General features: G+C 40.1%; 1 protein-coding gene across 1 annotated transcript in view; it reads left to right on the top strand.

The window, feature by feature from the left end:
* Sp1 (transcription factor Sp8) overlaps nucleotides 1–15,319 on the top strand; it is a 33,354-nt gene extending 18,035 nt beyond the window's left edge. The window contains 5 exon segments of the mRNA XM_089173152.1: nucleotides 11,260–11,473; nucleotides 11,476–12,321; nucleotides 12,390–12,524; nucleotides 12,527–13,269; nucleotides 13,271–15,319. Of these exon segments, the coding sequence (XP_089029278.1) occupies nucleotides 11,260–11,473; nucleotides 11,476–12,321; nucleotides 12,390–12,524; nucleotides 12,527–13,269; nucleotides 13,271–13,294 (1,962 nt within the window). The 3' untranslated portion in view covers nucleotides 13,295–15,319.
* The last annotated feature ends 427 nt before the right edge of the window (nucleotides 15,320–15,746 follow it).

Raw genomic sequence — 15,746 nt, 5'->3', positions numbered from 1 at the left:
CTCTCTTTACAAGCCACGCGTAAACTCGAACATTTGCCGATGTGCCTTTAAAATTGCTTTCCACTCGCCGTTACAATATTTTTCTTAACCGATTTTAAAACAGGGTTCTCTCTCCTCTCTCCTCTCTCCTCTCTCTCTCTCTCCTTGTAACTCTAACTCGACGATCGGATGACGTACGAGATGAATTTCTAATCCGTGGAAGATAAAATTCATCGTGAAAAATTTGTACAATCTTTCTTTATCAAAAATACAATTGAAAATTATTATTTAATGAATATTAAATTGAGTAGAGAATCTAAACCAATTATTATAAAATGATTTATATTGTTTATAATAAAAATGATTAAAAATTCAATCAGACAACGGAATGAAACGTTCTGATCTATTCGTAAACTTACAATTGACTGACAACGTTTGCGATCTATACTCGTTTTCTATTCAATTCATTAACTCGTGGGAATGATCTATGCAAATGTAAAAAAAAAAAAAAGGTGATACAAAATACAGCTTTGTAACCTTTGTGTCGGTGTAAAGGTTCTATCACACGTACACAATACAATGAAAATTAATAACACTAATAATAGTTTATAGATTAAATCAATTGAAATTTATCTAAAAGTGGTGATAGCTAATAACAAAAATGTTCGATCAAAGTGTGCATATATTTTTGAAAAATAATTTTGCATTATCTTTACTGCTACATTTTTCATATCGAAATCGATATATCGAAGGGATCGAAAGTTGAGGCAGGTGTAAACGAGTCTCTCTCTCTCTTTCTTTCTTTTTTTCTTTACCTGCTTCTCGACTTCTCAGCGATCGTATCGATCGATTCGTGTGTCCTACTCGATCCTGGTAATGTGGATCGAAGAAGATCCAACGAACCTTCCTTTCTTACACACTCGCAATAAGATACCTTATAATTATAGAGCCCTTGTAGGGCTTGTACGACAACGTTGTTTTCTTCTTGGTTGATAGAGAGAAAGAGAGAGAAGAGAAAATTCTACACGTTTCTAACTCGTTTTCTTGCAACTCTCTCTCTCTCTCTCTCTCTCTCTCTCTCAACCGTTTAACATCAAGGAGAGTAAAGACGTGTGGTAACCGGTGCTGGTTTTAGATTCACGTTGTTTCTTCGATCGTTCTATACACCTTCCTAGAGCTTTTGTAATTCTTTTCTAGTTTTTTTCTTCTTCTTTTTATTTCTACCTCATGTTCTTCCCATCTATTCAAAGATTCCGATAAAAATTCGATGATAGAAAAAGGATTGAAATATTAATTCCTTTTCGTACACACTTCTTTACGTTTCTATACCATTAAACCGTTTCGCTATGGGCTGCTAATACATGCAGCAGCATCGAAATTGCATTTTATTTTCAAAGTAATTTTGTTATTGATATTAACGATTTTTCAATCAAAAGAAAGCAAATATTCAAATTACATGTCCAGTGTGTGACAAACTGCATAGGTTTGTCGTATGTAAAATAGAACTACTATAGTGGCCCATAGTATCGCAGTGGCATCTTATAGAGGACCACTATAGTGGTTCGTAGTAACGAAAGGGTTAAATTCTATCTTCTTTTTATTTATTTGCATACACTTTGTACTGTTAAAATAAAGTTATTTGTATAAATTTTGTAACCTAGTACATTATCATAATTACCAGTACACTTCTTGGCTGTTATATTATGTAGACATCAAGAGAGATTCTTATTTCATAAATACAAGAAAGTAAATAACATCGGACAGGTGATACTGGTTCGCTAAAGGTAGAAGTGGCCGTTTAAAAAAAAAAAAAAAAAAGAAGAAGAAGAAGGAAACAACAAGGATGTTCTTTAATCGTATCGATCTACCGAATCGTATCGAACGATCTTAGATAAAAATTGATGGAATTTGGCAAGTAATAATCTTATCGATGAAAAATGATTCTAACATGTGAGAATGAGGAATGATGGAAGGGAAAGGAAGGGAAGGGAAGGAAGGAAGGAAGGAAGGAAGGGAAGAGCTAATTCGCAAAAGGAAAAGGAGAAACGAACAATGCGAGTTTCAATCGGTAAAGTTTGCAGTAGGAGAAAGGAAACAAAGTAGCAAGTAGAATAACCAACGAATCTTTCGCTCGATCTACCTTTCCGATCTTTTTTTTTCAAACAACGAGAGAGAGAGAGAGAGAGACTTTGTGCATCCTTTCATGAATTATTTACACTGACGTCCTGTAAAGAGTTAGTAGCCACCACGAATCTTTTCATGCCAAAAGAAACTTCACGCGTGCTAAAATATTATTACGGAAAGGGTAATAATAATAATAATAATAATAATAACACAAACACACATACACAAACATCGATGGTGTTTTTAATTGATCTTTTTTTTTTCTTTTTTCTTCTTCTTCTTCTTCTTCTTCTTCCAAAGGAAAACATGATAAGATGTTAGAAAAGCGTACGCGATTCTTCTGTTAATTGAACGTTGGGTCATAATCATTCGCGAAAATTACCGTTCGAAATCGATGATCTATCCTTCATTCTTCCTCTTTTTAAGGCCGATTTTCACAGAAACATCCGTAACTAAATTGTAAATTTATGATAACAGCAATGTTGTTGCTCGACTGCTCCTGCTCCTCTCTCATACTAATACGAATACTACTACTACTACTACTACCACCTTTTTTGCTAGAACGATGTTGCTTGCTTGCCTGCCTACCTGCCTACCTACCTACCTACCTACCTGTGTTTTATATCGTTACGGGAGCTCGAACACGCAAGTAGTAACTTCATAATGCTCGCAGATTTAAGTGCGGAAAGAGATTTACTTTGATGCTTCGGTGGTGATCGGTGTGTGCCCGCTACCAAGTGAAATTCATTTTCAAAAGTGTTATCTTTATTATGATTAACGAGATAAGATATCTAACTTTTTTTTTTTCTAATTTCAAAGGATATTGGGAATTGGTTTGATTACGAGTTGATGAAAGCGCGATCGTTGAAATGAAAATCATATCTTTCTCTTTTCCTCTCTCTCTCTCTTCTCTTTTTGTTCAGCAAATCGGTAGTCATCGAGGATCATCTCGATCCTTCAGGGGATCCTTTGGGATCGTTTAAATGCTAATATCCAGTTAATTTATCGTCCTACGATTTCGCTGGTTGACTTTGCGTCGGCACTATTTACACGTTGATTCCACGTTCGTGGTTCGTAATTGAAAGAAAGCCGCCGCACGGGACCACCCGTGCAAGGTAAGCAATAAAATTTCAAATATACGGGGACGGGAGGGACTCTTCAACTTGTTTCGGTAGGGTTTGGTCTAGTAGACGAATAAAACTTTCGTATGATCAAAACGACGTCCTCTATTCCAATCCTTTTTTCTTCTTCTTCTTCTTCTTCTTTCATTTGACCGAAACTCCGCCTACTTTCGATGCGTATCTTCGACGAACAAACCCTTTGGTAATTATCAATATGGTTGACGAGTTTTCTAAACAAATCTTAAATGAAATGATTAAGTAATGTTTGTTAAAAAACAATCATGAACACTTGTTTGAGCAGAAAAAAAAAATGTCGAGAAAACCTTGAAGTTAATAATCGTGTAAAATATTGAAAGTGTGGGTGGTGATAATCTTAAATTTCTTGTTTGCAATGACAAAGTATATTAGAAAAGGGATAATCAAGAAGGCTTATAAACTGACACAATGAGCAAAGAATCATGTGTGAGAGAGTTTAGAGGATCTTAACGAGAACAAAGTGAATAGACGAGGTGTATCAGTCTAAGGATACGCCGTTAATAAACACCAATCCCTCTCTTTGTGCCTACCTACCGGCTTCTCTTCATAGCCGGAAGGCAACCGTGTCTATATGCTAATAGGAAGCTCCCGACGTTTTCTACTTTGCGCCTTCTACCTTTATTCTTTCTGGGCCTCTGCATTCGTTCGTTCGTTCGTTCGTTCGTTGGTTCGTTTGTTCACTCGTTCGCGAACACGATCGTTTACGATTTTTCTTACATACTACATATATACTTCTTACATTGTAAAATATGTTACCAAAGTAGGTAAGTACCTATACATAGATAGATATAGGTACACATTAATATTATATAAGCAGCATTACATTCAAAGAGCACGGATATAGAAAATCGATAACGTAAACTAATTCCAAATGAAATCCAATACATTAAAAATAAATTACCTAGTAAAATGATTTGATTTGATTTGATTTGATTTAATATCATTCTTATCATTAAAAAGGTTAATAAAATGAACAATTTATGTTAAATCGTTGTTGGGATGTTGAATCCGACGGGGAAACGATAAAAACACGAAAGAAGTCAACTCGTGTGATATGTTTAAAGAAAGAAAAGAAAAAAAAAGGAAAAGTTTGATAGAATGGGAGAGAGAAGAAAGGAGGGTGGAGCGGAGGGTGGAGAGGAGGAAGTTTGAAAGGGGTCACCTTTCCCAAATTAGAAGCGTTCGTAGAGTGAACGTGGTAAACGACTAGCCGGGCGATAGATCGGACACTAGCGCTAATTGGCTGCAGAATTTTATGTACCACTAAATTACTTCATGCAAATGCAGTCGCTTCCGTCCTTCTACTTCTGCTGAGATACTCGAAAGAAGAAGAAAAAGAGAAAGAGAGAGAGGGAGTGAGTAAGTGTGTGTAGATACTTATACACACCTATTTTAGAATCTGAAGAGCAAGAGAAGAGAGCGTACACACCGAACGGGGTTCTTTTATAAGATTTACAGCGCTCTCATTATCCTAATGAAGACGTAACATCTTGAAAAAAAAAAAAAAGAAGGAAAAAGGGGCCTCAATTTTTGTTGAAAACCGATTGCTCGTACGAAAACTACTCGTTACCGGTCTATTCTCTTGTACTAAAACGCGAAAGGAGATACCTTTTCCCGGACTTTTGCTTTCTTGCCGTCGTCACGACGGATCATTAACGAAAATTAGGTGGATGACTCGAGGCTTCGACGTACAACATCTTCTTCTACTTCTTCTTATATTTTTTCTTTTTTTTTTTTTTTTCTTTACATTTACTTTTCTTTTTTCATCATCTTTTTATTCTTCATCCTTTCTTCGAGAACTCGCTGAATAAACGAGAGGAATTTTTTTTTGGGGGGGGGGGGGTGATTTTTTGTTCAAGAAAATGACGCGAGTGTTTCTTCCTATGTGGATTTTTCATTGGATTACGATCTCTCTCTTTCTCATTAATTCTTTCGCTACTACGGACCACTATAGTGGCCCTGCACATAAAATACCGCGTATTTTACACACGACGAATTTATGCAATTCGTCACACACTGGACATGTAATTTGAGTGTTTTGTTTCTTTTGATTTAAAAAATCGTCAATTATCAACAACAAAATTACTTTGAAAATAAATTGCAATTTCAATGTTGCTGCACGTATTAGCAGCCCGTACAGTAGAAATAGAACCAACGAAAGGTTTAAGAAAAGAATATCTCCCCGATTGTTTTTACTATCATTCGTGAATTAATGTTAACTATGGGAAGAGAATATATATCTATTTGTCTCCAAGGATTACCAAAGAAAGATCACATAGATTTTATTTTTCATACGGTTGGCACAAGGTCGAAGGGGGTGTTGCCCGTTTAAACTGGCCACGAGTTATAACCAACCGAACGATAATAACCACGCTTTAATATTCAACGCCGAGCTGGCTAACAGATTTATGAGCTCTAATGAATTGGTAATCTAATCCTTCTTTTTCCTCTCTCGCTCTCTCTCTCTCTCTCTCTCTCTCTCTCTTTTTCTCTTTTTTTGTTTCAATCTCGCGACAACAACGAAATCGTCGTTTATATTTCTCTTTTCTCATTTTCACGTTTTATGAATTCTTTCGCAATTACAATTATTCTAAATAATGATTAGTTTGGGCCTTTCTCCTCTTATTACCCGGAAATCATTAGCGCGTCTTTCAAAGTAATTTCGAATCTGTCGAAGGATCGAAAAATAAAATTAGATGAAATCAAGTTGAGGAGATAGAGGAGGGAGGGAGAAGGTTAAAAGAAGTGGAAGGCAAGTAGGGGGAAACTTCTCTCTCATCCGATAGCCGAATAAATTTGGATAGCTCCCTGTTTTGGCCCGAGGCCATGCTTGTGCCATCCTCGTGCTCTCTGGGTAGACTTTTTCTTGCACACTTACACATATATATATATAATCGGATCTTTCGTAACACACCGTGAGAAAGAGAAAGAGTGAGAGAGAGAGAGAGAGAGAGAGAGAGGTAGATGGACCAATGTGTATCCAACCTCTCTCCCCTTGCTCTTCTCCTCGTGCGATGGATTTAATTAAAAAACATAATTTAGAAGGGGGGCAAGATAACAGGTAGCTTCTTTCTGGTGGGAACTAGCTAAGGTTATATCGCAGGTTCTAACGCTTACTCTTGTCGGCCTGCGGTCACTCATGAATAAGATTATTAATCTCGTCTTCCACCGAAAGACTTTCTTTCCTCCCTTAGCGTGGATTCATCCGTCTAATTTTTCGATCGAACCTTGTCGGAAGAGAAATATTATTTATAAGTGTGTTGTTGGTTAAACTAAGTTTCAAAAAGTTCAATCAATTCGTTACAATCGATTTGAAATGTTTTTCATTAAACGTGCTTAAATAAATGAAGAAATCATATAAGTTGTTACGTTTATCAAGATAACGTGAGATAACGATGGCATAGATAAATAGATAGATAGATAGATAGATAATCAAGTTGAGAATCGCTGATCGAATTCGACGAAAGATTCGACGAAGAACGGGGAAGACTTAAAAATCCATTTGTCAGAGGCCCTGTCGCAAAAGGGCGTCGTCTTATAGCGAGATTAAAAGAAGAAAGACCGACGACGGGAGTTACCACCAGCAAGAAATAGCCATCGCCATCGCCATCTTGTCCTGAGAATACGATCGTCCGTCCACTTCTTCATGAGTTATCCTTTTCGTTGGCTTTTATTCCTTTGCGTGTTCCTTTACAAATTCATTCTCAGGTAAGAAAATTTACTAACCGAAAAATTTCGTTTCTCGAGGTTAAACCACAAACGTTCTTCTCTACCCAACCATATCCCAGGGAATGGTTCAATGCTATTGGAATTAATTTTTTCACTGAATCAAATAAAATTGAAATAAAAAACAAAACACACACACATATATATATATATATATATATATATATATATATGTTTGCCACAACTGAATGAGACGCGCCATATGTTCGTGTTCGTGGCGAATAAAATTTCATCTATAGATTTTATTATTATTATTATTATTATTATTATGTATATAGTGAAAAAGAGAATAATTTTAGTCAATGTGTGTCTATAGAAAATAAAATTCGTGACAAAAGGTTGAGAGAGAGGTAGAACCAGGCGCCGTTTTTTTTTTTTTTTTTCTTTACGATCCGAGCAATTATCTAAGAAAGACGAATAGACCGCACGACTATTACCTACTATACTACTCGTGGTTGGCCACAATCACGGTACCTAGGACTTATGAAGAAAGAAAGAAAAAGAAAATAAAAAGTAAAAGTAAAAAAAAAAAGTCCTCTTATCGAAAGCACTCCTTCTTCTCCTTCTTCGTTGAAAAAAGTAGGAGGTAATTGGTCTTATAGTCCGATAAACAAATAATTTCTCCCATAAAGCACACGCGCTGCGCGATAATATAAATCAAAATACTGTACAAGTTGTTATTTTTTATAATCTTCCAAGAGTGTTCCAAATTTATGTCTTTTTTTTCTTTTCTTTTAAAGTGTAAAAAAAAAAAAAAAAAAACCGAAGAAACACATCGAGGTAATAAAAGAATATCATCGATAGAAAAGAGGAAAACTGGGTTGTGTGATACAGGTGGATATATATTTGGAGAGTTTGACCCATGCCGCATCATGGGCAGGTGCTCCAGGGCAGCGGTCAATGGCTCTCAAGAACGTCCGTCACTTTTTTTCTACATGGAAACCAGAAAAGAACGCCGACTAATTTCGAAGGAAGCTCCATTACCACGGAAGAACGACGAAAAGGGACTCTCTTCTCGGTTTTCTTTTATCTACTTTCATCCTTATCCCGTTTTATTCCAATTCTTTTTTTTTTTTTTTTTTTTTTTTGTTAATAAAATAATCATCTTGACAATATTCCACAAATTAGTCTCACCTTTCGTAGTGCTTGTCCAAGTTGAGTCGTAAAAAGGGTCGAATAAGTTTGACAGAGACGTCGGATGTGGTTTGCCACAAGCTTTCGCTATGTAGTCACCCCTACGTTTTAGCGGGTTAGCACCCTCGCGCGCTTGTCAATCGTAACAACCCCTCCTGGTGCTACTGCTGCTGCTGCTGTTGCTTCGATGACTGTCAGCTGCTTAGCTCGAACGCTTCAACGCCTACGATTTACCTTGTGCTTTATTTCACTCATTTGCTAACAAAACTGTCTTTCTTTCTTTCTTTCTCTCTCTCTTTTTTGTCACATTCATTTTATACAAGAAAAAAACCCTCAATAAAATATAGAATCACGATGGGAAATCATATTTATTGATTTCTTGCTGAGAAAATGAAATCTCTTATGTCCGATATCGTTTAATATATTGTCCAACGGTCTCTAAAGTTTTCCCTTCGGTCCAGTCTTCTTCTCGTGAGTCGACGATGCAGGACGATGGCTCTTCTTCGACGCGCTATGAATCTCATTCGCTACACTGTCGGCTCGTTTCGACACGCATCCATGCTCACGGTGAACACGACCAGCGCACAAGAACCTCATCGTACGGTTCACAAATTCACACTGGATTTATCGATGTGTCCATACAAGTTCAGAGGACACTACTAACCATAAACCTTTGTCATCTTTCCTTTATTCTCTCTCAAGGATCAAACTAATCCAACAAATACAATAAACTAATCTAAAATATACGTGATTTTCAAAAAAAAAAAAAAAATAGTTTCTATGTAATAGACCAGAGTTAGATAACTCATGTTAGCTAAAGATAAGTTAGTTGGTGATTTCTTGGAAGGTAGAAAAGATTGAAGAAAGTCTCCTCGATGATTTTAATTTATGCGCGGCATGGCTGGAGGCGTTATTAGTCCTAGCTGGATACGATGGGCGTGACGTCACGCGGCTAAAACAAAGGATCCTGCCGAGGAGCCCATCCCATGTCGGTTCTCTTTCAAGCGTGCCGACAGGACGGCGCGAGCCATTGGATCTTTTCTGCATCAGCGAAGGTTCGATGTTTTACGCTTCGCAAAGTTCCTGCCCTTAAAGCGTTCCTTCCTTCCTTCCTTCCTTTCTTTCTACCATATATATTTCTTTGCGAATGGAAAAAAAGACTAATACCACGCTCGTTATCTAAGGAATCGATCAAATTTATTATTTCGTTTGATTCGCAAGAACTCTCTCTCTCTCTCTCTCTCTCTATCTCTATCTCTATCTCTCTTGTATCGATAACGCGTTAAACGCATACGAGAAGAGAAGACGGACAAATTATAAAGCGCGATAAACGATGAATATCTAAGTACGAAAGGATGTCTTGAGAGCATAGGTTAACAGCTTCGTTTTAACTTACTCGCTAATTATAGAGCGCGTGACCTCCAGGCTAACGCAACTCTCAAAGAGATAGGCTTACTACGTCGTCTAGGTATATCTCTTCTATCTAATCAATGATGCTCTTTGCTATTTAATTCTCCATAGTTAGTGACGTTGCTTTCAAACGTTTCAACTCTAACGCATATATACCTACGTCGTCGTCTTATTCCTTATTCCGTATGAAAATGTAGTTCGGAAAAGAAATGAAAGCTAATTGAGAGATGTCGCGGCGTTGTCTCCGTAGGCCACTGTCACATTGTTCCGACGGATCAATACCTCTAGTCTACCTACAACCTGCACCCACCGAGAGCTTCAAGAGGGCGTGGCTCGTACACCACCAGAGAGATGCTCCCACTCTCTTTCTCTTTTCGCCCTCTCGCCCTCTTTCCCCATAGCATTCTCATAGAATCATGGAAAAAGCAGAAAGGAAGGGACGATTTTATCTTCCACCCTTGGAAAGTTACTCTCGGAGCAATGAGCAAGCGCCGAATCTCGTTGGATCTTTGTCAAACGTTTTTCTCACCCTGTCTTCCTATTCGTCAACGTGCTAACATACGTGTAAAGCCGATGACACGTTGAAATACGAAATCTTATCGTGCCAGCTATCGACCTTGACATCCAGTTGAATTCAAATTATCGAGAAAGTCCATAGTTACTACTACCCTTTCATTCGGCTACATAGAATTCCTATAGAACCCTATCAGGACAGAGGAGGGTAACTACGAAACGGTCCGTTCCTCTGTTACGCGAGTTCTCTCTTCCACCTTGATTCTCGATGGATACGCGTATATTCGTTGTCTTTCTTTGGTGTTGATGCAAGGTCGAACGGTGTGGGGGCGTGTCGCCTCGATGGCGCCGGCTGCTAATGGCCGCGCGGCCTGCCAGACTTTAATTTCCTGCCGCTTCCGCGGACCCTTTGCCTTTACCTTTTCTATCTCTTTCCTTCTTTATGTGACTCTCTCTCTCTCTCTCTCTCTCTCTCTCTTTCTCCTCTATATCCGAATCTACGGACAGTGGGAACCCTTTGCAGCCTCCGGCCTTTCGGTAGCCACTGACGGACCACGTTGCGTCCTTCGACCCCACTGTTCCTCTTCTTCTTCTTCTTCTTCTTCTTCTCCTCGCCGTACGATGATTTGCATGAAACTGCTCTTGATGAGCTTCCTCGATTCGCCCCGGAGGTTCATTATCTAAAGTCTGCTTATTCCACGCTAACCGGCGTAGTGGTCCATCTTTTCGAGTTCGTCGCCAAAAGCTAATGAGAGAGAACCCCCGACGTGTTCCACTTTTGAACAAGGGATAGAAATAATCTTTTGGAAATCGAGAATATGATATTAATTGACTCGTCAGGTCTACCTGTTTAACATATATACTACTTATATATCGGGTGAATAAAGATGTTAAAGTCTTGATTGAAGGACATCAAATTCGAGCGAAGCTTATATGACAATGATTTGCATAAAAATGCGCAATATTCAATCAATCGAATTACGCTTTTTCGTCAACGGCAAACTTTCTCATCTTTTCTAGCATAGAAGGGCCAATTTAGTGTCATTATATACTCCCTCGAAGTTGGGCTTCTTTTTTTAAGTCGATTTAGGTGCGATTATGGACGAACACAGCAGGCCCGGTCTCGAGTAACTAATTTGTAAAGAATCGACGAAGAGGAGAAGATCGATTATTTGGAGCGTTGACTAACGTTGTCTTTTTTCAATGATCGTTGCAGGATCATCCAGGACTGCGGGGAACGCCATTGGCAATGTTGGCGGCGCAATGTAACAAATTGAGCAGCAAAAGTCCACCGCCACTGGCAGATGCGGCAGTTGGTAAAGGTTTTCATCCATGGAAGAAGAGTCCTCAGAGCAGCGGCAGCTCACCACAACACTCGTCTGGCGGCGGTGGCGGTGGAGGCGGAGGCGGAGGAGGAGGTGGAGGTGGTGGAGGGGGTGTACGACGACGGGAGTAAGTCAAAGACCGACGGCGACAAGCAGCGCCGGTAGTACGAGCGGTGGTTACGCCCGAGCACCGGTCACTTCTTGCGCTTCAACGGCACCGCAATACGGTAGCGAGCTATATTTTCCTGGTACTGCGAGCGCACAACCTGCCGGGGATCCTCATCACCATCAGAGCAGCCTACTTGGAAAGGTCGAAGGCGCGACACTCGGCTCGGTATACGGTAGACACCCTTACGAGTCGTGGCCGTTCAACGCCATGCCAGGCGCTACGCACGGCGGCATAAAAGCCAGCGACGGTTGGTGGGACGTTCACGGTGCCACAGCCGCCGGTGGTTGGTTAGACGTTAGCGGCACGGTCGGTGTCGGAGTTCATGCCGCGCAAATGGCCAATTACTCGGCAGACTACTCTACGAGCTTAGCATTGGCCGGCAATCATTTGCTTACTACGGCCACTACCGCCGGTCACAATCTACTCCAAGACACGTACAAATCTATGCTACCCGGGGGTCCTCCCGGATTCGGGCTCCATCATCACGCAGCAGCAGCGGCCAGTGCCGGTGCCGGTGGCGGCGCCGGAAGTCCGCAAGGAAGCGGAGCCGGCGTCGGCGTAGGCGTCGGCGGTGGTGCCGTTAGCCAAGCACCCTCGCCGCGCTCGCAAAGACGTTACACCGGTCGTGCGACCTGCGACTGTCCTAATTGCCAAGAAGCCGAGAGACTCGGTCCCGCCGGCGTACACCTCAGGAAGAAGAACATCCATAGCTGTCACATACCTGGTTGCGGCAAGGTCTACGGAAAGACGTCCCATCTGAAGGCCCACTTACGGTGGCACACTGGTGAGCGACCGTTTGTTTGCAACTGGCTTTTCTGTGGCAAGCGGTTCACACGTTCGGATGAGTTGCAGCGGCACCTTCGAACCCACACCGGCGAAAAGAGATTCGCCTGCCCGGTCTGCAACAAGCGGTTCATGCGCAGCGACCATCTCGCGAAGCACGTCAAGACCCACAGCAGCAGCAGCAGCGGCAGCAAGGGCAAGGGGGAGCGGGGAGCTCGTCAGCCGAGTCCTGCTCCGACAGCGAGGACAACGGGAGTCAGCAGAGTCCCACTTCCAGCTCGGTGCCGCCGCAGCAGCCGCCACCGCCGCCGCAGCAGCAGCAGCAGCAGCAGCAGCAGCAGCAGGCTCAGGCGCAACAGCAGGCTCAGCAGCAGGCGCTGGCGGCGGCAGCGGCGGTCCAGGACACCAACAACACCAATTCCCAGACCACCACCACCAGTCTCGGCCATCAGCCGACAACACCCATGACCCCAATACAGATGACCCCTCCGTCTCTGACCGCACACCATCCCCACCACCCGCATCTCCCGCCTCTAATGCACCATCCTCATCATCACGCAACATCCGTACCAGCGGCCCATCATCCGCACGCGGGGATGAGCATGCACTGAGCCCGGTGGGGCCCGGAGCCGGTGCCTGCAGTACATCTGCCGCAACGACCCTGGGCTCCTCCTCCTCCCTATCCTACCCCCTCAACTTAAACCTTATCCAAAATCACGTCAATACTCATTCCCATCATCATCAACACCATCACCAACAACAACAACAACAGCATCATCACTCCAATCCATCCTCCCATCATCATCATCAACAACATCACCAACATCACAATCAACAGCAACAACAACAACAGCAGCAACAACAGCAACACTCTCGACAAAACAATTCCTATTCCATGCAACAAAATCCTGGTACACCTGGCTCGGTACAGACTCCTTCACCCTCCTCCCCCCGCGCCTGTACATAGTCTTTAAGCCGAATAACGATTCCTCTAAAGCCTTTCGTTTCCTCGGAGAGCAGGAACGGAGGGAGCAGCCTGCCTCTCCTTCGACCGCTGTGCACGCGGATTTTGCTGACTTTGTTAACTTGTAAATACTATAAATAATAGTGAGCGTGTGTGAGTAAGAAAGGACAGAGAGAATGGTAACGCGTACGAAAGAGCAAACGAGAGAAAGTGAGAAATATATATATATATATAAATATAAATATAAATATAAATATAAATATAAAATGATATATATTAATTAAGCGGTGTAATGTAAAATACATATACATATATGTACGTAGGTATGCACTGTCGCGCTGTACGATACACAGACACGAGTCGTCGTCATCGTCGTTTCTCCTTCACCCCAATCATCATCCTATTTACTTACGCTTTGCGAAGTGAGAGCGAGAGAGAGAGAGAGAGCGAGCGAGCGAAAGAGAGAAAGAGAGAGAGAGTGAAAGAAACGCAAATGCGTGTTCTGGGCGACGTTCGGTCAAAAGCACGATGCACTCCGTACAAGTTCCAATCGCGGTTGCCGAGAGATGATTGGTACCAACGATGATTAACGAATTTTATTGTTAAATCTATCATTTTGTTGTAGAAGCGAACTCCCGAAGGTCTTGCGTTTGGAACTTGAACTCGGACGATGTCCCATATCAGCTCACCACCCTTTCAACGTAATAACATACTATTATTATTAATGAATTAATTCACATAATTATTGATAATATAATATAATATTATTATGATTATTATTATTATTAATATTATTTTTATTATTATTATTATTATATTAATTATGTATTTTAATTATTATTATTATTATTATTATTATTAATTATTATTATTATTATATTATTATATTATTATATAATTATAAATTCATTTAAAAGAAGATAAAGAGAAAATAAATAATGCTTTTGTGAGTAATCATAGTGTTTCTGCCTGCATTCATATCGTCGTTCGAGGATCTTACTTTTGATTATTTTTTTCTCTTAAGTAGCACGTGATATATGTATATAAATATATATATATATATATATATGTATTTTCTCTTCTCGGATCAGGAAGACATAATCTTGGTAAACAGTTAGCGACGTGTAACATATTCGTAAAGTGATTCTAAGTTAAAAGGAGTCATGAGATATTGCGATGGTAATATCGCACGGGCCGTTAAGCCGTGGATCCTCCCAGCCATGAAATGTCCCGTCATAACATCAGTCCCCTTTTACATTACCCCCTGTACTGTGTTACTTCACATCTCCCTTGTTGAATTTAGCCCAGGATCCCTCTGTACCAGCAGTTGAACCAACCGATATCGTCCCTACGGATGTTGGATACTTTGCCACGTCGATTCACGCTCCTATAAGTTATAAATTTTCTAACACTTAACATCGACCAAAGAGATGACGCGAAATCGCATTCGCGAAACATCTGTTTCAAGGGCTTATCTTAAGCTTTTTTACCTTTTTTCATTTAGCTTTCAATTAGGCTCGTCAATTTTATTATCAAAGTGATAACAAATGAATTTGATCGTCTGAAACTCGTCTATATAATAATATTGGACAGATATATATATATATATATATTTTTTTTTTTTAATATCATTTTGGTTATTATGTATTTATGTATAATACAAAGGTATGCGCGAGAAAGATACAGAGCCCTGTGCGTTATTAGCGAAGATGACTCGACCAGTTTAACGCTACCTTTGATGACGTTGCTAGGACGACCTGGTCATTTCTACTAATTAAATCATTTTTCTTAGCATTCTTTTATATCGTCATTAGCGTATTATCATAAATTAACCGTCAGTTGTTAGTAATTATACGATGGCGTAATTAAAATGTGTAAACTTACTGCAAATACAGTTTATGTAGACAAGAGATATGAGTTAGGTACGAATTAATAATAACTGTAAGTATTAATTATTCATTGATAAAGATTATGTATATAAGAATGCCGTGACATTCTAGAAAAAAAATAAAATAAAAATAAAATAAAAAATTTATGGCTTGAATATGTTGTTTATCATCTATGTTGTAAACGATTATTTCACGTTTTAATAAATAAATAAATTTAGAAGATGATTAAAACTAAACTATATATAATTATACTCGCATCCTCAGTACATACATTTTAAAGAAATGTAATCCTGAAAAGGACATCGACAACGATCGCAATAAACAATTTACAGACCGGGGCACCATAATAAACCGGATCAATATGGTAGAGATTACGAAATTAGATCTTTATGCAAAGTAGCGATAGGGAAACTCCAGAAGCAGAGTTGGAAGCGAGGGTTTACTCCTACCGCAACGATTCGCGGGGGGTTGTTGTCTGCTGAATGGCGAATAAACGGACGACCAGTTAGGGATGACTTTTTTTTGGAGATTGAACCACCAGTCAAGGAGGGTTGTGAAGAAGGTTTGTTGCTT

The sequence above is a fragment of the Polistes dominula genome, unplaced genomic scaffold (genome assembly GCF_049000335.1).
Source record: "Polistes dominula isolate Pdom_NZ unplaced genomic scaffold, Pdom_raw_medaka contig_22, whole genome shotgun sequence".
Classification (NCBI taxonomy): domain Eukaryota; kingdom Metazoa; phylum Arthropoda; class Insecta; order Hymenoptera; family Vespidae; genus Polistes; species Polistes dominula.
This window is presented reverse-complemented; position numbering and strand designations above follow the sequence as displayed.